The sequence below is a fragment of the Mytilus trossulus genome, chromosome 1 (genome assembly GCF_036588685.1).
Source record: "Mytilus trossulus isolate FHL-02 chromosome 1, PNRI_Mtr1.1.1.hap1, whole genome shotgun sequence".
Classification (NCBI taxonomy): Eukaryota; Metazoa; Mollusca; class Bivalvia; order Mytilida; family Mytilidae; genus Mytilus; species Mytilus trossulus.
Window position 1 is genome coordinate 87,286,201 of NC_086373.1, and position 25,406 is coordinate 87,311,606.

Below are 25,406 nucleotides of genomic sequence, written 5' to 3' on the forward strand. Positions count from 1 at the left end.
TTAAATCTTCTTTAATTTTTGTGCTACCGGTTCTTCTTTTCTCTGAAGCTGCTATAGACTCCGAATTTCTTTTATACAATTTAGAAATTTAACGCCTGATAGTTCTGTAAAAAAATTTCTAATGCATGATAAGTCTGATATGTCCTTCCCACATTTATAATATCACTCTTTTCCATTTTAAGACTATTTACTGTCAGAGAAAAAACTGTGCACTTACCTATATATATATATATGTGTATATTTATAAAAATTCTGAGTAGTTTTAATCAATTTATTCACTAATTGCAACAAATTCCGTATATATTTCACGTTTTATTCCCGATCCGACAACATTTTATTATAAAACCGTATGTGGGTACCCGCAGCCTAGAACTGCAATTTGACAATTCGTACCCGCATGCGGGTACACGCAGACCCTGCCTATGCAAAAATTATCTATCTGTCAGTTAGTGTCAATGTTTATTTGTTCAGATGAACAGAAGTTCCCCTGGAAACTTAGTTATAAACACGGTCATAATAAATTTATCTTAGTATTGAAAAAATACTCTATACCTGACCAATATTCTGATAGGAACATATACTGCCGAATTATTTAAAGGCATTTTTGTTTGAATATTTATACAAACTAGACATCAAAATATGACAAATTGTCAAAAGAGCATTTGTTTATTCGGCTATAGCTTTGTTTCAGTTGTTTTTGTTTTGTTTTATTGAAATACAATGTATATATTCATAGCAAATTTCTAACCAGGAAATAATATTTGTGTTTATCTTGTGAAAAAATAAAATTGATCTAAACCAAATACACAAATAAACCTTTAAAAATTCTACTTCTATTGGCACCAAGTTGCTTAAAATCAAATTTCTTAATATCAAATTTAAATCATTAACATGATTAATGACCTTAAAAAAAAATTCAATGTAGTCATGGTAGTTTCATATTAAATATATACATTGTAGATATAAACCTCAAGTGACAAATACAACTTTGATATAAATAATTGTTTTAAAGCATGTATTTGGCCATAGTTCTAGTTATTTTTTACATATACATGAATATTTAGTTTAGTTTAAACATATTTATTTATAGTGGATTGGGAAACAAGGTTTGCAACTTATATTAATCCCTTTCCACTTTGCGGGTGCGAGTGCTGCCTTGTAGCGCCATTACCCTACTCTTTTTCGAAATCTACAAGGGTGTCTTTAATGTGCAAGAGATATGGCTCTCTCTTAACACGGGCCAGCCATTTATCCTCCACCTTCTGACGGGCTATCATTGTTTCCTCAAGACCATACTCGCCAATGGTGTCAAGGGAGAACCGAAAATCGGTCTGTGAAATTTTCATCCTGGAACGGGAATCGAACCAGGAACCTTTGTGTTATTAGTCGGATGCACTAACCACGACACCACAGCTCTAACATGAATATTTGAAGCATACATGTCCATGTTGGTGTACCGTAATGGGTATAAAATCTCAACATTTTTGTTTTTACAATCCTTTGGTAAATAATTTTTTGTATGTTTCAAAGTTTCCAATAAATTGATTGAAAATAAATCCCTTGTTGCCAGTTCTAAGTCAAATATCATGAAATCCTGACTAAAAAAGTTCAGAGAATCTTTGAAGCAGTAAATATTGTAACTAATGAGTGTTTCTTTATTAAATACATTTGTAAATAAGGTCCTTGCTTTTGGAAGTTATTCCTATTTTAAAACCCAGTAGTGTAGAATCTCATGAAATGATGTTGTCAAATTTCTGGAAATTTAACATGAATTTTTATTTGATGTCAAATCAACATTTATATTTGAAACTATTGTTCACACTTTAGGCTAAGAATAGTATTCTGTTACAGCTTGGCTTGTGTTTTTGTTTCCAATCTTATTTAACTGTGATTGCCATGGTTCTGCCAAAGATTGTGGGTTTATTCTGGCACTCCTGCCTCATCCATCAATAAAAATGGACTGCCAAAATATGGCCAATATTCTTAAAGTGGTCTAGACACCAGCTATGAATAATTTTTACACTGAACTAGTACACATTTTTATGTAGGGGCCAGCTATGGCTTGTCTCAGGGTGCAGGATTTTCTCACTTCGTTGAAGACCCATTGGTGGCCTATGGCTGTTTTCTGCTCTTAGGTCTTAACTTGTTGTTGACTCTTTCACATATTCCTCATATCAAGTAATCAAATGCACAGTGTCCATTCCTTTTTGTTTAAGGAAAATTCTGTGTTCTTCAAATGCAGAAAACATTGCCTGCATAAACACTGAACATAAAATTTAAATGTGAGATTAATTATTGCAATTTTAAGTAATTTTGCATTCAAAATTCAAACATTGATTTGACTACAGAGTTTTTGATCCATTTTGTTGCTGTAAATAACTTAATGGGATTCTAGTAATCATGAAGAAATATAGTTTGATAAATTATTTTGTCCTTGTTGCAGCACAGGGGGCATTAGGTGTTACCTTTGTCTGTCCTGTTGGTTTGTCCCCAAAATTGGTTACCGTTCTCTAACTTTAGTTTGCCTCAACCAAAGGTTATAAAACTTAAACATGTAGTGCTTATTACCACAAAACACAGACCAAAATCAAATTGGAGGGTTTCTCTTTTACTGTTTAAGAGTAAGTCTATTTATAAATTTAAAAATTGCTGAATTTTTCCTTTCTATTCTCTAACTTTAGTTTACCTTAACCAAATTTTATGTAACTTATATACAATGTTTATAATCATAAAACGGTCTTAACTACATGGACTGTACATGTAAGTTCAGAAATTATTGTGTGCATTTATTGCAATTTTGACATTTCAGACCATTGTGATATTTAGAAAAGTCTTGTTTAATTCATATAAAAAAAAATTGTAAGGGTTCCGCGGAACCCAGTGTCTCGCCTACATTTGCTGTAAATGGCAGGCTCAACAAAAATGAGGAAAAAAATCAATAAAAATATTCTTCTTGATACAATCTTTTGATTGTAAGAATCTTCTGTCCAAGTTTGGTAAAAATCCAGCATAGTTTATGAATCTACTAAATGCTTTAAAAACTTTAACTGCAGACTTTATACATGTACATACAATGTATATGTAATGTTAACTGGAAGAAAAACTAAGTCCATTTAAATGTAAAATATGGAAAAAATGGATTTATTTTTTTACAAAATTTACTTCTGGATATTATCATGATTATCTTATGATCATAAATAAGCTTCTGTCCAATTTTGGTACAAAACCAGGATAGTTTAAGAAAGTTATTAAAATTTTAAAAACTTTAACCACAGAGTGAATGTAATGTTTCCCCGCAGAAAAACTAAGTCCATTCAAATGTAAAATATGGAAAAAATGGATTTATTTTTTTACAAAATTTACTTCTGGATACTATCTTATGATCATAAACAAGCTTCTGTCCAAGTTTGGTACAAACCCAGGATAGTTTAAGAAAGTTATTAAAATTTTAAAACTTTAACCACAGAGTGAATGTAATGTTTCCCTGCAGAAAAACTAATAAAATTGAGAATGGAAATGGGGAATGTGTCAAAGAGACAACAACCCGACCAAAATAAAAAAACACAACAGCAGAAAGTCACCAACAGGTCTTCAATATAGCGAGAAATTCCCGCACCCGGAGGCGTCCTTCAGCTGGCCCCTAAACAAAAATATACTAGTTCAGTGATAATGAACGCCATACTAATTTCCAAATTGTACACAAGAAACTAAAATTTAAATAATACAAGACTAACAAAGGCCAGAGGCTCCTGACTTGGGACAGGCGCAAAAATGCGGCGGGGTTAAACATGTTTGTGAGATTAAGTAAGTCCATTTACAAGTAAAATATTGAAAAAATGGAATTTTATTTTTTTACAAAATTTACTTCTGGATACTATCTTATGACCATAAACAAGCTTCTGTCCAAGTTTGGTAGAAATCCAGTATAGTTTAAGAAAGTTATTAAAATTTCAAAAACTTTAACCACAGAGTGAATATTTGTGGACGCCGCCGACGACGACGGAATTTAGGATCGCTTAGTCTCGCTTTTTCGACTAAAGTCGAAGGCTCAACAAAAACAAATTGTGAGTTTAAATTATTGTGAATATAACCCTGTCAAATTTTTCACAATAATAAGAACATGGCAATAATTTCTGAATTTACAGTATATGAATCCTGCATGGGTACATGTATGTGGAAGTTGACTCATGCATATTTACAAGTAGATATGTGGCCTTGAGAAACATTCTCCATTTGTTCTGTATAATTGAGAATAAATAATCTGTATAAAAAAGGAAATTTTATTATGAAAAAGGAAGAGATAGAATCTGAAATAATTCCAAATTAAGAGGATAACCTGTTATCTATTTTAAAGATACTGGCAGAAGTTTTTATAGCTTTGGCTAATAAGTCTTTGGTTGCAGTATTTTTTGTTGAACATTTGGGTACAGTGGTTAGTTCACTTCAATAGACAACTTTCGAGTTTGATGCATTTCCGCCAAAAATTATGGTTTAAGTGAACATCATTCGTGCGTTTAGGAGCATCGTCACTTCCATTCCAATGTTGAGCAAGTGGTTGAAAAATTACAATACTATATTGCATGAATTATTCAGCAAACTAAATTCTCAAAATTGACAATCAGCACTGCTGTCATTAGGGAATTGTGCTTAAGTACTTACAAAACAAAAAATATTTCTAGTTTACCCTGCACAACGACGATCACTAAGGCACTTGATGAATGTTGATAGTGCAGGGATACAGGCGACCTCCTCTATCTGGTAAATGATGTCACAAAGGCGCGCCTAATTGACAAGTTTTTTTCCGGTGACAGATGAACTCAAAAGTTGTCTACTAACTTATGTTTTGTTTCTTTTGCTCCCTAGGTGTTTTGTATCTTCTTCACTACAGTAACTTTTATCACAAAGTTTTCGGGTGCTCATGTCCTTCTGTGCTCAAGATATGTTGATATCTAAAAAAAAAATCACCAAAAATATAACAGACCCTTAAACCACCCTCATGACTTCGATAAAAAAGAACCAGATAGACAGACCATACATAGATAAACAACAACTAACAACAAATGGTCTAGATGGCCTATAACATGTATTTGACTTATACTAGTTTGATGTGGATGCCCTCCCCCCTCCTTTTTTTCCAATATTCAAAGTAGACCATATTAAAAGTTTTAAGAGAATTTTTGTTTGTACCTCCTTTGGAATCTCTACTGCTTAAGTATATGTTTCACATATATATATATATATATATTAAACTTTTATAATAATGAAGGGCGTAGCAGTAATTGGAACTTTGAAAAATTGGTAAAAAAGTATGGAGGAGGGAAATATAAATATGGCTTTTGTGAAATATTCTAGAAGTGGAAAAGTGTATGAAACATTATATGATATAGGAAACTAAACCCTGTGTGGAATACATAAATCCTGTGTGATCACTCTTATAATTTTAAATACTCTAGTCAGAAAATTGTATGCCTAATTATATAATTAAGAAACATACTTTTTTAATGAGATAAAGTATAAATCAGATAATAAGTCTGTGCCTTTAGAAAATCTAAGTTAATTAAGTAATAGATAAACAAAGAGATTTAGCATTGGATGTAATACTGTTATTTGTTGAATAATTAATGACTAAGAAGCTGTTTGTTAATTTTATCAGATTAAACAAATTATATAAAGTTGAGTATCAGTTTTCAAGTGGATTATAATTTATTTACATGTTTAAACAGGTAGAGAGATATGAATTTAAAAAAAACTTCATTTACATTTATACAATTAAGATTATCAATAATGCAATGAATGTGGCATAACTTACAGTTTGGAGATAGTATACATATTTCCTGATTGTTTAAAAGACTTTGATGTTGAAGTACAAACAAATTAATGGATACTTTATTATTGTTTCAGTTATAAGTGTAATGTTAGTAAACCAAGAGCAAAGACAAATCTACAGCAGATGAATGATAATTACCTACAGTAAGTTCTGATTGTTTAACAGGTAGCTTTTACATATAAATTGTTCTGAATTTTAATGCACATATAAAGCACAAGGTATTAACAGGCTATTCTTTCAATATGTAATTATTTTTAATTATGGAATTTTCATAATTTTTTGTGCTGGAAATTTTTAGTATTTTTTTTTAGTAAATTCCATGTTTATTTTCAGTCGTATCCAGCTGTTTTAAAAGGGATTGTTTCAACTATATGTCTCCTTTCAAATGCATTGATCGTCATCCAAAAAAAATGGGGGTTCCTACCTCTGGATCCACCATTGATTCTGTATTATAATGTTTTAGCAGTGCATAACACTTTCCATACAATGTATTTTGTATCGATAGTGTTGTCCGCCCCACAGTACATATATTCTATTGAAAATGTGCTATCTACTTTGTAATTGAAAGTTATGTGTGCAGCACAGAACATTAAGTTACAGAATAAGCATGAAATTTATTAAAAATTTCAAGCAGAAGAAATTATGCAAATTCTTTTATTTATAATAGTTCCAAGTTGAAATAATAGCCTGTTTATTCTTAATACATTATGTAGGTAGATGCATGATCTTTTTATAGGATACACTATTTGTATTATATTAGAATTTTAGTAATAGATCATCTCCTATTTATTCCATTGCATAAATCAAGTCAGTTTTAGCTAAAATCAGGTATTTGTTTGGGCATATACTAATGTACCATAAACTAGCTTGGTGACTTCATTTACAAAATTATACAGACATGACTAAAACCTAAAGGGGGTACAAGTATTCTTTGTTTTTATTTATATCAATTATTTATGGGAAAAACAATTATTTGAATTATATATCTTGACATTTAATCATAAAATTATAGACATATGTATAGTATATGATATTGTCAAATGATATATAGATAACTAACCCAGAACATAAAAACCGATCAACCAGAACCATAGCCAAGATGACCGATAATTAAATCTTCTTGTCATCTGTTTTTGTGTCAACAAATATAAGTGATTTCTGACAGAATACAAGTGTGATTATCAGCTAAGCCCACTCGACCTTATGTTGGACATGTTTGGTGGTCTTGCACCATATCTTATTTTCCTGGTCTTTAAATCATTTACTTAAAGATATAAGTAATGGCATGGACAAAGAAGAACAATATTATCAATTTTAGGTTCAATGATTAAGTTAGAGAATAAACAGATTATACAATCAATCTAAATACAATTAGCCATATGTATTAGTTTTAGGGTTTTATTGTAATTTAGGCTTGAAACTTTTCACTGAGGTTTTGTTATGGTTTAGAAAGTTATAGAAATATTTCCTTTTTGCAAATATACAAATGAAACTCTCTTTGCATTCACTCCAAAAAGCTGAACTATATGTTCCAATTGAATTTATTTGATAAAATAAACCCAAGTCATTAGGATTGTTATAATGGGGTTCTAGAAGGGCATTTTGGATGCATTTAAGAAATTTGGAATAGTTGGTATTTTCACTACTGTTATAATGTTTCTCAGTTTTCCAAATAAACAGGGTGATCACCTCATTCACCTGCATACATAATGAAACTCCTTTAATTTTATTGCGTTTTTAATATGACGTGCTGGCCTTTGTGTTAGATGATAGAGAACTCTTATAATTATCGTCAGTCATTTTGTTCTTGATAATCTGTAATATGACAAACAAAAATCCCCAGGAAAGCATGCTTATCTAAATGAAGGATCTTAGAAACAAATAATTAAAAACAGAAAGTGTATTGCATGTTGTCACAGTATTAAACAAGATAAACATGTAAGTCATTAACATTTGTAAAAACATCAAACAGATCTGTAATTATGTCTCACTACATGATAACAATTTATTATAGGCAAAAGCTTTTATTATTATGTAGAATAAACTGAATAACTGTTTTCATGGTTACTTAATAATCATTGAACTATCAAGTCTAGATACTGATATTAAATAAGAAATGATAGTATATATTTGTTTATATATATATTTGACATGATAGAAATGGAAATGCCAGAGAGAACTTTTAGTTTACTCATAAGTTTCATTACTAATATAAATATTTTCTCACTATAAATGTTACATGTCAGTTCTAATGAAAGTGTTCACATTGATAGGAAAAAATTGACATTAATAATCAAAATATAAAGTGTGTACTACTAAATAAAACAATTATCTCTATAGAGTATAATGTTATGTTCGATTATGTTGTAGTTGAGAAACTATGATAATAGATAATAAACACTCTTTTTATGCTGTTACTTGGTAATGATGTTAAGTTGCGTTGGTGGACAAATAGTATTGAATAAAAAGTAGAAAAAAGCAAATGGTGTCTTGTGTACTTTCCTTTCTGTTATAAAATATAAATGTTTATTTATAAAAAGTATGAGTGTTTGATATAGACCTATGCACTAGTAAACAAGTTCCATAAATGTTGTCACTTATTTATGACTAAAAAAAAGGATCAAATATGATTTTATAACATCAATGTTGTTAATTTAATACATGTTAAAAAAATGTTCAATTTGTTATGAATAAATTTCCATTTTATTAGAATTTATGCTTCAGTTGATTGTTATTCAATGTTTAAAAGTTTAATGCCAGTTTGTTATAACTTTCTTTTAAATTTCTTGTAAAATATGTCACATTTAGAGAGAAAATAATTGTCTTCCGAGCCCAGGGGTTTACCATACTGAGAGATTAGCTATTCAATCCTCACTTGATTAGATAGAGTTAATTAAGTTTTTGTTGAATTTTACATAAGGTCAGATGTAAAGAATTCTATGTATAGATATTTGAGTATAGATTTAGATTGTACAAAGTTAAGATTTAATCGGAATAGTATATAAATCTAAATGTCCTAGATCTTAAAATTGAATGGTAGACTCGTGGTGGTAGATAAAATAATATACTACCACAGTTCAATAAGCAATTTTCAGTAACGCAGGTAGCAGGAACATTCCCATATTAAAAACTTTGATGATCTTGGATTGTATACAGATAACTCTGTTGATAAAATATACAACTCATGTAAAGATTCTCTTCATGAATTTGTGAATATTGACGAACGTAACATCAGGATATCAATGTGAAACAGTATTGATATGGACATGTTGGGACACTTCATTATCTGTCCAAATCATTCCTGGTGATATTAACACATGGTTATACTTTAGTATTTATCAACATTATTTTATGATTGTTTACCTGTGAGGAATATTGGCCGTTATTCTACCTTTGTTCTGGTGCTATTGGAATGTAATCTAATTATAACACCTAGATGTAATCAGGTAATACTAAACTTCAATTATTAAACTTTCTTTTATTACTTTTCTGCTCAGGACTTTATTTGGTAAAGAATTTAATTTAGACTACATGTTCATAATAAATTTTACTTTAAATTAGAACTTGAGTCTTTATAATGTTTACATACAACTAAATATTGCTCAGTATTAAATTTAATGTGTTAATCTCGTGACAGAAGAGAAATAGGACTCCTTAGATGTGCTTTGGAAAGCTTTATAATGTGAGTAAAATATTGGAAGCAAAATTTAGATCAACGGATCATGAATGATAAGACAGAACCAATGATAATTCAAGACAACATAAACAAAAACAAATTTCTCTTTGTTTCAAAATATCAGAAGTTTAGAAGTTTTAGAAGTGAGGAAATTGACAAGAAAATATAGAGTGTCTGGTGTGATTTACTTAAATACTGTATTGTATGTCTGCAGATTAGGAAAAAAACACATTATAAAGCAATTCTAATTAATATACACCAGCTGTACATTCTTCAGCACAGTTTGAGGCCCTCCTCTCCATTCTTATGTTACCTAAACTTACAGTAACATGTCTGGTCTTAAACTCGCCAACTTATCTAAAATATTATTTAGCGTGTAATTTTTTCCTTACAGGACCTCTGTACATGTTGTATAGCCCATTTAATGTCCAATGGAGTCAAGTCAGTCTTTATAATAGGACAATTTGTCTATCTTAACAGGAGTATTTGTTAACATTTCCTCAACTAAATGCTGTTATTTGTTATAATAGCTTGTTAGTAGGACTTAAGCATACAAATTGAATTACTTTATATTTTTATTGTTTAGTATGTAATGTATATTTATGGAATAGACAAGGCTCTCTTTAAATACAAAGACACTTCATAGCAATTTAAATTGTTTGAATTGAACTGGAATTTAATTTTTTTAAATTGATATTCATATGTGGGGACTATATGTTGTAAGCCTAGAATCTATGTAAATAGGGGCAGAGGAGTACTTTAAAAAAAAAAAAGGTAAGAGTTTCATCTTTTTTTCAAAGAATTCAATAACTGCTACATTTTACACGTTTAAATAAGCAATTAGTAAAATGGATTCAATATGTACATGTGATATATTATAGAAACTTATTTGTTGTTGAAGACAGAATGTGACCTCTATATGGATTTTGACTTTGGGGTAAATTGGAAGCTGTCTTACTGATGTGGTCTTGTTAATTTGAAGAATTTTTGCCCAGTTTTAGTTACAATACAATGGAAAATTGTTTGATGTCATACTGTCAAGACTGTAAAAGAGTCTAAAGTGAGCCAAATGTAAACTTGAAGGTTATTTTTGGGGTCATAATGCAATAGCCATTAAAATGATCTCTATTCTGTTTCATATTTTGCTACTTGACAGAAATTATATGTACTTTTAAACTTGGCAATGAATCATTCCTTATTTGGTGTCTTGTTCAGAATTGTCTCATTTTGTAATCAAAACCAAGTCTTCTTAGTTCTATAAGACCTTAAAAGATTCAAAGTCATAGAATATTTTTGAATATATTTATAGAGAAACACATTGCACAGAAAGTTGATGTAAGCTGTTTTGTTTTATTCAAGAATTTACTAGGTCAAAGACAGTTTTAACTGCCTATTTGATATTAAGAAATAATGTACTAGTATAGGAAACACATGTGTGAAATAATTGGATAACATGATTGTTGCTAGGTTCAAATTTCTGTAAGGACAAATTTCAGTGAAATAAAGAGACTTTACAAAAAGATAACGACTAGGAGAACGATTTAGAATAAAAATTTGTTAAAAATGGTCATGAAATTTAATAGTATTTAAAAAGTACAAAAATGTACTTCATATCAGTTGTAATACCTCTGCTTCTGTAAACAGGTGATAACTACCATTAAATTGATTTATAGCAAAATATTACAATGAGATGGTTCTAGATGTCTAACAGTCTTATGTGGAGCACCTGTAAGTCTTGGTGTAACTGTGTAATAGACCACTTTTGAGTTCATCCGTCACCGGAAAAAACTTGTCAATTATACACGCCTTTATCACCGTCATTTGTGCGTTTAGGGGCATCGTCACTTCCTTCCAATGTTGAGCGAGTGGTTGAAAAACTATAATTCTATATTGTACGAATTATTCGGCAAATTGAATTCTCAAAATTGACAATCAACACTGCCGTCATTAGGGAATTTGTCAGTAAGTACCTACAGAGCAACCATTATTTCTAGTTTATCCTGCACAAAGACGATCACTAAGACGCTTGATGAACGTAAATAGTGCAGGGATACAGGCGACCCCCTCTATCTGGTAAATGACGTCATAAAGGCGTGCATAATTGACGAGTTTTTGTCGGTGACGGATGAACTCGAAAGTGGTCTATTGAATCTTTCATAGTTTTTAAAATCCAGTATGTTTAATATTTATGAAACAGCAGAAGGAGCATGCATGCCTGACTCAGCAGTTTCTTATATAAGGAGAAAAACATTCAAATTAATGCCTATTGTTAAGTATAAACTTAATCTGATTAATAAGTGGACAGGATTTTTCTTGTTTATAAATGTTAGAATAGTAGTTGGACGGAATACACAATATTAATGAATATTGTAAAAAGTAAACAACAAATATAATCCATTAGCCAGCTTTAATCAGCATTATAGAGTACTGAAATAGGAAGATGTCATTTGTGAAATAAGTGTTTTGCCTTTTTTAATGTGAATCAATAATACCTTTTAAAGTTTTGAAAGGGAAATTATATGATCTGCATTCATAGGATATAGGGTATGTTAACGATTTTTTGGTCCGATTGTTTGGGTGTATTGATTTGAGTTGAATTGTATTGAACATAAACATTTAAATGATGAAGAAAGTGGGAGACCATGAAATTGGAAATTTATAATAAGTCAACACAGTAGTAATGAATGACTACGATTTAACATAGGATGATGGAAACAGTTTGATCTTCTGACGTTATATTGTTATACTTACTCAACAAAGAAGGTGTGTTAAGACTATGTACCAGCACTTCCTACTTCAGAACATTCTAACACAGGGAGTGATGTAACAGTTTATGTTTGGATGAATAGTTATTTATTGACAATACTTTCAATTTCAGATTCATCTTTTAAAGAAACATACACTGGATTGGCAAGAAACAGGCATTTGGATATAAAATAAGCACCGTGTACAAACCTGCTACCGAAGAGCATTCACACTGGAACTTGTGCCTACCTAAATTAAGATTTACACAAACTTGGTGCACTAAGGTCCTATTAAGGTTCTATCACTGGAAGACATCACTGTTTGTTAAACATTATAAATTATGCTGTTGTTTCTGTTTGTTAACTGATGTTGTTAAAGATACATTTGTTTTATTTATAACTTTAAAATGACTGGGTGGTAAGATGAGAGAAGAAGAATTCGAAACGGCGATCAAAGTAGTAGTCGTGGGGAATGGGGCTGTGGGGAAATCTAGTATGATTCAGCGTTATTGTAAAGGAATATTCACAAAGGATTATAAGAAAACTATTGGAGTGGACTTTCTAGAGAGACAAATAGAGTAAGTTATATATCTTATTGTACAATTTAAATTATGCATATTTTGAATACATATTGAAGAAACTTCCAAACTTGTGTTAACCATACTTTGAAGGCATAATTTACTCTATGAATCTTATATCATTTCATATATATCATTTCAATCACCTGAAAATAGAGCAATCCCAGGATAGTAAGAAGTAAAAATAATACCGATGAAAAATCCTGTCAAGACTCCAGAGCTGGGCTTGTTGTTGTTGATATAGGTTTAATGTGGTTTGACTTTAGGTATAGATCCAGAAACTATAGAGCCTTTAATTTTACATTGAAGAATATGAATTAAGGAAAATGTTTACCCATTATAATAAAAAAAATTAAAACAATTTTTGACATTATAGAAACTGTATACACATTCTAAAAATGAACTCCTGTATTCATTATTGAGTTGTATAGTAAATAGAAAAGCATTTAATGAATGACACATTATCAGTACTATTCAAATGTAAAATTTAGATCATTAAATTCAAATTGATGAAATTCAAAACTAAAATTACTTGCATAGAAATTCTGCAATAACAATGTAAGGTTAATATATAAATGATAAAAATACTTTGATTTTTAATGAAATATCTTTATTTACCTAACCTTCTATGACAGGCATACACATGGGGTCTGTTGTCTGTCCCCATGCTGACTATAAAAGTGAATTTGGCACTCAACTTTCTTTTACTCTTTTTAGTTTTAGTGAAGTTATTGCAAAATTAATTATAAGAAAAGAGTTTGCTGAAACAAAATGTATATATTTTATATTGGTAAAGGGAAAAAGAATGGTAGAATTTTAAACTGTACATTGTATATACATGTATGTGAAAACCATATATACATTGAACCTAAGAAACTTAAGTTAATTTGCACCACAGCTATATCAACATTCTCTATATTTCCACTTTTTGTATTGTTTTCAAGAATGAAACAATAATGCCATAATTCATTGATAATTAGTATTTTCAGTTAAGAGGTTTCATGATACAGTTTGTTTTATTCTTTTACATCTATTCATCTTTGAGGTAAAAACATGGAACAAAACTTTGATAGGAACAATATACTGACTGCTTCTGTATTGTAGAGTTAACACTGAAGATGTCCGCTTGATGTTATGGGACACTGCTGGACAAGAAGAATTTGATGCCATTACAAAGGCTTATTACAGAGGTTTGTAAAAATAGAATAATAAACATATGCATAATTTTGTTTTAATAATAATATATATAGATATGGGAAGATGTGGTATGAGTGCCAATGAGACAACTCTCCATCCAAATAACAATTTGAAAAGGTAAACCATTATAGGTCAATCAATGTATGCCCTTCAACATGGAGCCTTTGCTCACACCGAGCAACAAGCTATATATATATATATCTACTCTAAAGAAGGGAATTAACATTGAGAATGGAAATGGGGAATGTGTCAAAGATTAAACTAGTTAAAATGCCAATATACATGTACTATTTTCTGCCAAAACCAAAATGCTGATCTAGAGTTGCTTTTCTCATTGTTGATTCAAGAGGGTCCCAATTTGGGATACCTTCACGATGAATAACAGTAAAAATTCTTTCCAAACTTTAACTGTAATTTTTTGTGCATGATGATAAAATGGACACATTCTTTTAGACGAAAACAAATCCACTGATTTTGACAAATCGTGTTATATAATTATTTTCCAAAAATAACAGTTACAATAATTATTAGCAATCGCTGATGTATCACCATAAAGATGTTTGGCAAATCACAGTAAAATTTTAATAAATTTGATGCTTATAAAAGCTAAAAAGAATGTTTGACGTCTCAAGTTAAAAGGCATTACTACCCTCATTCTAGGGGAAAAAGGTAGTGTTTAACATGTAGTATAATAATATGCACATACATGTAGTACACATATCAGTAAACTGATACATAAATGTAATTATTTTTATTTCAAATAAAGAAGTAAATAAATGCACTAGTTTTGTTACAACAGTATAAGAGTCTGGCAGGTGTAAATGTTTGACTTACAGACCAATAACCTTTTTGTATTGGTCACCATTTAGTCTGACTTACAGACCAATAACCTTTTTGTATTGGTCACCATTTAGTCTGACTTACAGACCAATAACCTTTTTGTATTGGTCACCATTTAGTCTGACTTACAGACCAATAACCTTTTTGTATTGGTCACCATTTAGTCTGACTTACAGACCAATAACCTTATTGTATTGGTCACCATTTAGTCTGACTTACAGACCAATAACCTTTTTGTATTGGTCACCATTTAGTCTGAATACTTACAGACCAATAACCTTATTGTATAGGTCACCATTTAGTCTGACTTACAGACCAATAACCTTATTGTATTGGTCACCATTTAGTCTGACTTACAGACCAATAACCTTATTGTATTGGTCACCATTTAGTCTGACTTACAGACCAATAACCTTATTGTATTGGTCACCAGTTAGTCTGACTTACAGACCAATAACCTTATTGTATTGGTCACCATTTAGTCTGACTTACAGACCAATAACCTTATTGTATTGGTCACCATTTAGTCTGAATAATTTCAGTATTAAAACATAACAGTAACAAAACTATGGTCCTGTAGAGCAGAATGCTATTAAAATAATATAATGTTGTTATAACAAAATGTAAAGGGTAAAATATATTTGAAATTAAAGTCGTCACAATGCCAGACTTATTTTTATGTTTTGTTATGCAAAATTGAAAAGATTTATTTAAAAGACCTGAATCACAGATGTTAAAATCTTGGGATTAACATTTTTATTTTAAGTACAGTTATGTATAATTTAGCTTTTCACTGTGTAAAGGCAGGGCCGATTTAAACCTTACAATCCCAAATAAAATACATTTAGCTGATTAGACTGGGTAACATGATTTATTATTTACTGTTTAGCGGAAGGAATTACATAGAAATCTTTCATGTCAATATTAGATTTGTTTTGAAGGTTTGAAAAGAGTCCACAATTTTGAGACTTATTAAAATTACTTTAAAGCATTTGATATGTTTAACCTGTAAATTTAAATTTAATGAATTTTAGACATGATATCTAAACTGCAAATGAAAATTTAATGGAATTTAGTTTATAACTATTTGATTTGCCCAAGTTTATTTGAATGTGTAAAAATAATTTTTTATCATGAAAAGTTGAAGTTTATTAAAGTTAACTTGGATGACCAACATTTGTAAATATTGTCTTTAAGTAGAATAAAATGCATTGGTAATGTTTACAAACTTGGGGAAGGAAAAGAACATGAAGAGTAGGTGTAAAGTGTTGTTTAATATGTAAAAATGTTTACATTGATGTTTGAATAGTAGTAAATCCATCGAGGATGATAAATTTGTACTTCCTATCATGCCTATATTAAAGGTAAATGACTTTCCACATATATAAAGGTTAAACTAGTCCAAATTATTTTGTGAAAATGCTTTCCTTTTACCTTTGAATTGGAAAGAAAAAAATGTTTGAATTGATACAGATTAATAGGTCCATTTAGTGGCAATTGTAAATTAAGTTTTGTAAAGCATTCATAAAGTTCAGATTTGCATATTGCATCAATTAGTGACTGACAAATATTTTCACCCTCATACATCATTTTAAAGTAACATTTAATTTGTATAAATGCATTCTCATTACATATAAAGGTTAAACTACTTACAAAAATGTAAGTAATCCAACATTTTGTAAACAAAAGTTTTAACTTAGCACTTTTGAATGGAAAAAATAGCACTTTTGAATGGAAAAAATAGCATAAATAATATGACAAATGAAAATATTTAAATATAGATAGAGAAAGATGTGGTGTGAGTGCTAATGAGACAACTCTCCATACATATATAGTAGGCAATTCCAAGGGAACAAACTGCTTCTCTTCTAACAAAGTTGTTACTTTAATAATGAGGAACACAGATGTCGCTAGTTGTTATGTATTGCCTGCTTTCTTATTATTTGCTAAGCATAGATATTTAAGTGGTAGTGACATAGAAGCTTGAATTTTGTTTACATCAGAAGTTAATTGATGTTTTAAATGAATGTCTTTGATCTCGCAATAGAAAGATGGTGTTTTAGATTTAAAGTAATCACAATTCATGCAAGATGTGCAGACTATTTATACAGTTATCCATTATTCACTTCTTACACATTTTAAATAAGAAATGAAAAAGAAAATATCAACTTTTAAGTAAATTGTTAGCGTTTTTGATAAATACAATTTCAGTTATAAGTCAAAAGTTTCACATTTTTTCACATGAAGTTAACAGGATTTATTATCTTATTTCCATATGAATTTTGATTTTATGTTTATGCACATTGTCATAAACAATAACTATAAATAAAAAAATATTTATTACGTTTTGAAAAACAGAACGAATCAATATTCACTTTTAATCTGACAAGTTCTCTAGACATGATAGAGGAGAGAGTAAGGGAATTATACTTGATAAATAAAATATATGCATAAGGAGGGAAAGTGGCATGCTAGTTCCACTATTTCTTTCATATACCTGACAAAGAATTTAATGAGCCATTTCTATTCTGCTGAAGTGCAGATACAATTTTTAAACTGCTCTTGATAAGGGAAAGGACAATAAAACATTAAACAAATATTGGAAACTCAAATTGAATGATTTTTATCTTTGATTATTTGATTTATATATAGATATCTGTATACAACCATGTGCATATTTTATAATCGATGTTGTTCAGTGCATTCTCTGATAACACCTTTATTAAAAAGCAAAGTAATCAAGGACGTGACTTTGTATTTCAACATTGATTTATGTTATTATATACCCTGATAAGTATTTAATTGAACTGCTTTTAAAACTTTATTACTTAATTTCTCTGTAGCAAACCATATTTCAATACAAGAAAATCAATAAAAAAAAACTAAAGCTATAATTTAAAACAGCTGATAAAAAAATATTCAATATTATTATAATTTTAGAAAAGAATGATAAACACAGCATTTATTTTTTACATTCTGTTTTTTTTTGGATATATTTCCTAACTGATTATTTACAAGATTGTATTTTTTTTTGTCCCTTGGAATTTGTGTCAGATTATTTTACAGATCAATGTTTAAAATTGTAATTTACATAAAACTGTTAAACAAAAATAGTTTCCATATCTCACACATATCTTCAGTGTATAAAAAAATCAAGGAAATCCACTTTACCAAAAGAATATATCTTACTAGTAAAACAACATATATATTTTTGCATAAGTTAATTAAAGTAAGAAAAGGGAGCAAACTGTTGAACCTACGTTTTTGTATCAACAATACCAAATGTCCCAAGTGCATGCTGAAAGTTGGTTCTTCTATAAAAGATCAATTACCTGTTGGAAATTACTGTAATGTAACAATCTGTTAATCAATGAACATCATCATTAATCTTCATTAATTGAAAGTTTATGAAAAGAGAAGATTGATTTTTTAATATTTTACAATTATCATGTCTGGAAAAATAATATCTATAGACACAGTAAAAAATTGTTTATATAGTTAATTTTTGTTGTTGCTTAATATAAAAAAGAAGATGTGGTATGATTGCCAATGAGACAACTATCCACAACAGACCAAAACGACACAAGCATTAACAATTATAGGTCACCATACGGCCTTCAACAATGAGCAAAGCCCATACCGCATACAGTCAGCTATAAAAGGCCCCGATAAGACAATGTAAAACAATTCAAGCGAGAAAACTAACGGCCTTATTTATGTAAAAAAATGAACGAAAAACAAATATGTAACACATAAACAAACGACAACCACTGAATAACAGGCTTCTGACTTTGGACAGGCACATACATGAATAATGTAGCGGTGTTAAACATGTTAGCGGGATCCTAACCTGGGACAGTGGTATAACTGTACAACATAAGAACGAACTATAAAAATCAGTTGAAAAGGGTTAACTCATCAGATAGACAAAAAAATAGTGGACGTGGCCGGGTACTCATACATCCCGACACAAAATGACACAATAAACAGATTTGAGAGTACTCACAGTTATCTGACAGCTAGTTCAAAGCCATTAACAACTAATAAAAAAATCATGCCTCTAAGACTGTTTTGATGATTTGTACTGTTAATTTTTGATGATTTGTACTGTTAATTTTTGATGATTTGTTCTGTTAATTTTACTACGCAGACCAAATATTTATACAGCAAATTATTTTTATTGTGTATCCTTGTTGCTTTTGTATTAGAAGTGAAAATCTATGATCAATTAACTATAATATAACCATAAACAATGTAGGCCCTGACATGATATGTAAATGTTTATCAATTGAAATGAAAAAATAAATGGCCAAACGAGAAAAACAAGAAAAAAGACAGACGGCAACCAACTACAACCAATAAATTACACGACAGAATGTGGCAGAGATATATATGTGAGCACTTATTCCCTCTCTCTAACAGGGGACAGTGGTACCGCAACACAACTTAAGAACAAACTCTAATTCTGTGGGAAATGGCTTAACATCAGATTTGCATAAAGCACACAATTTTTTTTTTACAAAAAGACAGGGCAGGGCAGGTTTTGCACGCTTTCTTTTGACAAAAATATGTAGATAAAGGATTATGTGTGTGTTAAAAAGTAGAATGTCATCATTCAAAGGTGCAGGCGTTTGTACCAGTTACTACACTAAAATTATTACAGATAAACTTACAATAGGTGCCGCTTTGAAGTTTGCATGCAGCAATGACAATAAGTCTGTTCAGATTAGAAAAAAAAATGACATCTTAATATTATATTTCTTTTTTTGTACATTCCTTTGTTGTAAAAAAGTAATTTTATTGTAAGCATGTTTATTCATTAATATTGACAATTCCTATTGTGAATTCTAATTAAAGACTAAATTTGAAAAACACTTTTGAATCCATTGTGTCCAAGTCCTAAATGATATCTTACAAAATAATAACCAATAATTAATATTGATGGAAATGAACCTAAGTAATCAATTTCACTATTGTACTGAAATGTGTATTGTGAAAAAATTCTACAGTAAAGTCAAAGCTTGAACCTGTTGAGTATATTGAACTCATCAAAAGTAATCTGAATGCTATTAAATACCACTTTGATATCACTTACTAAGATACTTCTGACATCATACATGGACTTCATTATTATTAATCAACTAGGCCATGGTATTCATGGTCAGTATATTATAGCTGTCATATGATTATGATGGTAGGAAAAAAAATGAAATAATATCATATGATGTTTCTTGAATATAGGTGTATCTTTTATCACAGAGTAAAAGTTTAGAAAATTATGACATTTAAAAAAAATATATCAATCAATTCAGTTTGCTTAATTCCTGCTGTCAAACTATAGGCTCAGGACAAAGTTAGTGGGTATGTTGTACATGTTATTCACTTCCATAAGTTGATTAAAGGAATTAATATCTTTATTGGTATAATTACCATATCACCACCAAGATAAATGTGATAAATGGTCAAATGGACATATTTCTGTAGGTAGCCAGGGTGGAATAATGCAAGTTAGACTGATGCTTGTACAAATTCAAGTGGTCACAATGAAATAAGTTGACATGGTATAATTGCCTATGAGCATGATGGGACAACTACACACCATTGTCCAAATGATGAGGTTGTCAATTCAAAAATGTCAAAAAAGTTTGGTTATTTCCACTCATGTGACTTTATAATCTTACCGTTATTTTTATGTTGTATATTGTTTAAAACAGAATATTTTCTATTTTTTCATAGGTGCTCAGGCATGTGTGTTGGCATTTTCCACAGTAGACAGAGATTCTTTTGAGGCTGTTGAATCATGGAAGAAAAAGGTAACATTATTTGTTTACCAAGATAGGGCAGATTGCTTATATTCAATATAAGCAACCACTTTTTTTAACATGGACTTGTAGACTTATAAATTCAAATGACATACCTCAAATATTTGCAAGACTTTCATCTGTCAGATATAAGTTTTTTTTTAAATTTTATTTTGTCATGCATATTTGCTGTAGTGCTTCAAACCTAAATGTATTTCGTAACTGAAACACTGCAAAACCTCTTATTTTATCAAATATTTAGTTTTATTCATTAAAGAAATTTTGACTCCAATTTTTGAGCCTTTAATTATCATGATATTGCATTATATGTACCTTATCAAACATTAATAGGAAAATGATTTTTACAAATCAATGAAACTAAAGATTTAAATTTGAGGTAAATATTGTTTTTTTCTGAGGAACAAGCTGGAACGAGATAAACTCAGGTGGTGTATCAGGTATAACAATCTAAGTGTACAATTTCTGTCATGTCAAAGGTTTATTGTTATCATGTTAAAAGGCAACAGTTCAAAACAAAACCATGTGTCAAAAATAATATATATTTATAGTTTGCTGTGATTGTATTATTTCACATCAAAATTCAAAACTATAATTTAAAATATAATTTAGGTTTTAAGTTATATACGGCTAAATTTTATTACTTTAATGTTAATATATTGAAACCTAAGAAAATAAATAAAATATCTGCATCTTTGTTCAGTATTTTCATTTCACTGGTAATGGCAGTTAATAAATAGTGCCATGTTTACATGCAGTCTGTAATGTTTTATTATTTAAACATTATCATAAATTTAGTTTCTACTGAGAATATTAATGAATTTGAAAATTGACTATTTATTATTGTTTTCTTTACCTTATGACCTTTAAGCTTTAAATGGGAGAAGTTTTTATTATTTGTTTGTTACAATAAATATCCACAGGACAGACCTTATAACACCTTTATTATCTAATTTGAATAAAAAGTTATGCTTCAAGAAAAGTTCAATATCTTTTTATCAGAAATACATTAAAAAATATTATGAGATATGAAAATCATAAAAGGTTCTATTTTAGTATTATTGTGATACTTTTAGCAAAGCCAACAAGTGAAATTTCACAATTAGTGAAATTTTGTCTCTAAAATTTGACAAAATCCAACAGTTTTCCTGTTGAATGATGTTTACATAACTCCCAAATATTACATAGATATATAAATGATGTTTCTAATTTTACATTTGTTGAATTTATTTTGTAAAAATAAGCAAGCAAATTTTAACTTATATTCCTAATAAAGCAATTCTGCACTTTGAAATACATGTATCTGATACTCCTTACAGTCTAGAAGAGGCTTTGTGGTTTCCTAAGGGCAAAGGAAAATGTATGATTCTGCTATTTATATTTTAAAGAGTCCACAAGGTGTTTAGAAATGATAAATACTGACTGTACACAACAACCTATCAGGATAAGTCATACACTAAATTCTGAAAAGCATAAAATCATAAAATCATCATGCACAAGAACATTGACATCTTGATGTTTAGGATGAAAACATATCCTTTCAAAGTTTGTTAAATTTAGACGGAAGATACCTTTGTGATATATAAAATTTTTAGCCATAGACAAACTAAAAATGCCAATACAAAAAAAGTGAGAATAACAACAACAGTCTAAAAACACAACATAGAAATACTAAAACATCAGTGGATGATCTCAGATGCTCTGAATTGGTGGCTAAATCCTATTCAACATTTTAATTGTTTACTATTTTTCAATATGCCCTTCATAACTGTTATAAATTCAATGTATTTTTACAATTTAATTGATTACGCTATTTTTTGAAGGTTGAAGATGAAGTAGGAGAGATTGGTATGGTCATTGTACAGAATAAAATAGATCTCATAGATGATGCTGTTGTAGAACCGTAAGTCACAATTAAAATTTGTACAAGAAAATTAAAATAGTTCATAAACAAATACGTCTCAAAAATCTAAGAACAGTAAATATGAAATAACAGTTGACATCTAAATATTTAGATATCAGAAAAGGGAATCATATCAAACCTTAAAATTTAGAAATTTAGAAATTTATTAGTAAGAAATCGTTACAAAATGTATAAAGAATTTTTCCAGCAAATACAGAAACTGTTGACATCGGTAACAACTGTTTCAACTACTATCAACAACACAGACATATAGAATAATATAATTGTGAAACAGATAATTTACTTCTCTGCATTATTGATGCTGTTTGATATATACAGAATTGATTTAAATTCTTACACATTTACTAGTCTTATACCCTGTTCTTTGTATATAAGTATGTTGACTATTTTTTTAATAGATCTCTCATTATCTGTTTAATTAAATATGTTTTGATATTGATATTTTACAGAGAAGAAGCAGAGAATCTTGCCAAACGATTACGATTAAGGTTTTATAGAACCTCTGTCAAAGACAACTTAAATGTAGAGGAAGGTTAGAAATTCAATTTATGTTTGAACAAAAGCTTTACAGAATTTAACACTCTCAATTATAGAAAACTAAAAATCTTATTCTAAACTAAATACAAAAAAATTACACTCACAAATGTAGATACATGAAAACCTATTGAAACCCATACAGGCAATACCGTATTTATTCTAATAAACGCCCCGGGGGCGAAGACAATTTCCAAAAAGGGGGCGTCAATTAGAGAAACGAATTTGTACCTTACTTCATTGACCTTTACCTGAATTTTGTTGAAACAGACTATAGTAACATACACGTGTTTCTTATTGTCTCCATTATCTATAAATAGCGTTTATCGGTAATGTGACCTCATCTAATAATTTGTTAAAATTTTCGAAAGAACAAACGTCATCATCAATGGAACATAATTTCAACAGCTCAATTAGGGGTTATCATGATTACAAAAGTATCTGGAGTTATGCAATCGGCGACAAACTAAGATGTGAACAAGAGGAAGCTAATCCAAACGATAAATTTGCCGTCAAACTGGTCTTTGTCATTGGAAATGAAGAAAAATGGGGGCGTTTATTAGAAGTCAAAAGTTCTGAACACACTATTTTCGGTAGGGGGCGTTAATTAGAAGGGGGGCTTTAAATAGAATAAATACGGTATTTTATACACTAATTATAAACAAGAAAAATAATTCCTACATAACCCTAAAAGTGTATACGCAGTCAAGTACTTAAAACCAATTCCTACATAAATAAACACAGGGAATTTTACACACAAAAAGGCATGAACATGAAAACAAATTTAAACAAAACACAGAATTCTATGCACTAAGTTGTGAATACGAAAACCAACTGAAACATTCACAAATAGTTTGACACAAAAAAGTCTTGAAGATGAAACAAATTGAAACCTTAACAAACAGAATTTGAATCTAAAAGATAGAAACATAAAAACCAATTTGGCCTCAACACAAGGTCAGGTGAGAGGAAAACCAATTTTGAAAAAACATAAACACACAGAACATTACAGAAATAAATAAGCAATATCAACACCAGATTGAACATAACCAAACAAGTCTAAGGAGTAGTTAACATAGTTATAATGAATTTATCTAATTGATTATTTTGAATTTTTCTTCTGCTATTTATGGAAAACATATAATGTTTTGTGTAAGAACATGTAATTCAATATTTTTATTATGTAATTGCAAGATCAAACCAGCTTATGAGGAATTATTTTTGTGTGCAAAATGTGAAATTTGTGCTTGATCAAAATTATAGAAAAAAGTTGAACTGTTCCTTGTGGTTGTTTTAGGATTAAAAACTGTTAAGGAATTTTTAATCTGACAAAATATTCAGTAATTTATAAATGATCATTTAGCATTTCTATAAAATTAGATTTGATTTAGATTTGGACCAATTGTGGTTAAAAAAAACCAACAATAAACTTGTTTTAAAATATAGAATTCTTTTATTTACAGTGTTTAGATATTTATCAGAAAAATACTTAGAACAGATAAATGAAGTTGAAGAGGAGGAAGAATATTTGCCAAAAACTATAGGAACAAGTAAGTTTGTTTTATATGAATGTATGAAGTCAGAAACAGGACAATAAACTAAAAAAGTCATCTTTGAACAATACTACATAGAAAAAGAAAAAAACACATGTAGCAACAGAATCATAACAGAATTATGTGCATACCTGACTGTATTGGCCTCCAGAACTTATCAAAATACTCAAACAACTACTGTCAATTCTTTATTATTTATGGAGTACCAATTTAAGGATTAAGTGCATATATATATATATAACAATAAACTACAAATTCTAATGTAGAAAAAAAAGTACACATTTTCTAAGGCTGGTAGGCAAATTTGGGAAAACCATGATATTGAACATCCACAAAAATGCAATGTTTCCTAGATCCAAAAAAAAAGAAGAGATGTATCAATGAAAATAAATGATTCCACAGCATCACAATACATAAACAAGGCTAATATGACTTCTAACTGAAGCTGTGAATGATATGAAGTATGCTAGAAGAGAGAAAAAAGGGCATGTATGAAAAACTAAGACTGTCCACAAGAAAATGTCGATTTTTATCTCACCGACAATGGAAGACATGAAATTTGAGATAAGGAAAAAAATAGGATTAAGATACCAAGGTGACAATCAAAATTCACAAGTCAAGGAAAGTGGGACAACTCAATGACAAAAGACTGTTTGAATAAATTGGCAACTATATGCTTGATGTATTTTGTTATTCCATTGTTAAAAAGTATCT

The 25,406-nt window shown here is 29.5% G+C and overlaps 1 protein-coding gene across 6 annotated transcripts in view; it reads left to right on the forward strand.

Moving 5' to 3' along the window:
- The window catches only part of LOC134688189 (ras-related protein Rab-23-like), a 31,316-nt gene that overhangs the window by 1,759 nt on the left and 4,151 nt on the right, over positions 1-25,406 (forward strand). For 2 of the 6 annotated variants that reach the window (XM_063548663.1, XM_063548675.1), the window contains exons 2-8: positions 5,902-5,970; positions 12,382-12,825; positions 13,930-14,015; positions 20,599-20,675; positions 22,505-22,584; positions 23,055-23,137; positions 24,603-24,689. In XM_063548663.1, the coding sequence (XP_063404733.1) occupies positions 12,671-12,825; positions 13,930-14,015; positions 20,599-20,675; positions 22,505-22,584; positions 23,055-23,137; positions 24,603-24,689 (568 nt within the window). In that variant the 5' untranslated portion in view covers positions 5,902-5,970; positions 12,382-12,670. Of the gene's footprint in view, positions 1-5,763; positions 5,971-8,805; positions 9,274-9,342; positions 9,510-11,877; positions 12,048-12,381; positions 12,826-13,929; positions 14,016-20,598; positions 20,676-22,504; positions 22,585-23,054; positions 23,138-24,602; positions 24,690-25,406 lie in introns of those variants that run through there. The other 4 variants (XM_063548670.1, XM_063548683.1, XM_063548698.1 and 1 more) reach the window with 4 other exon arrangements.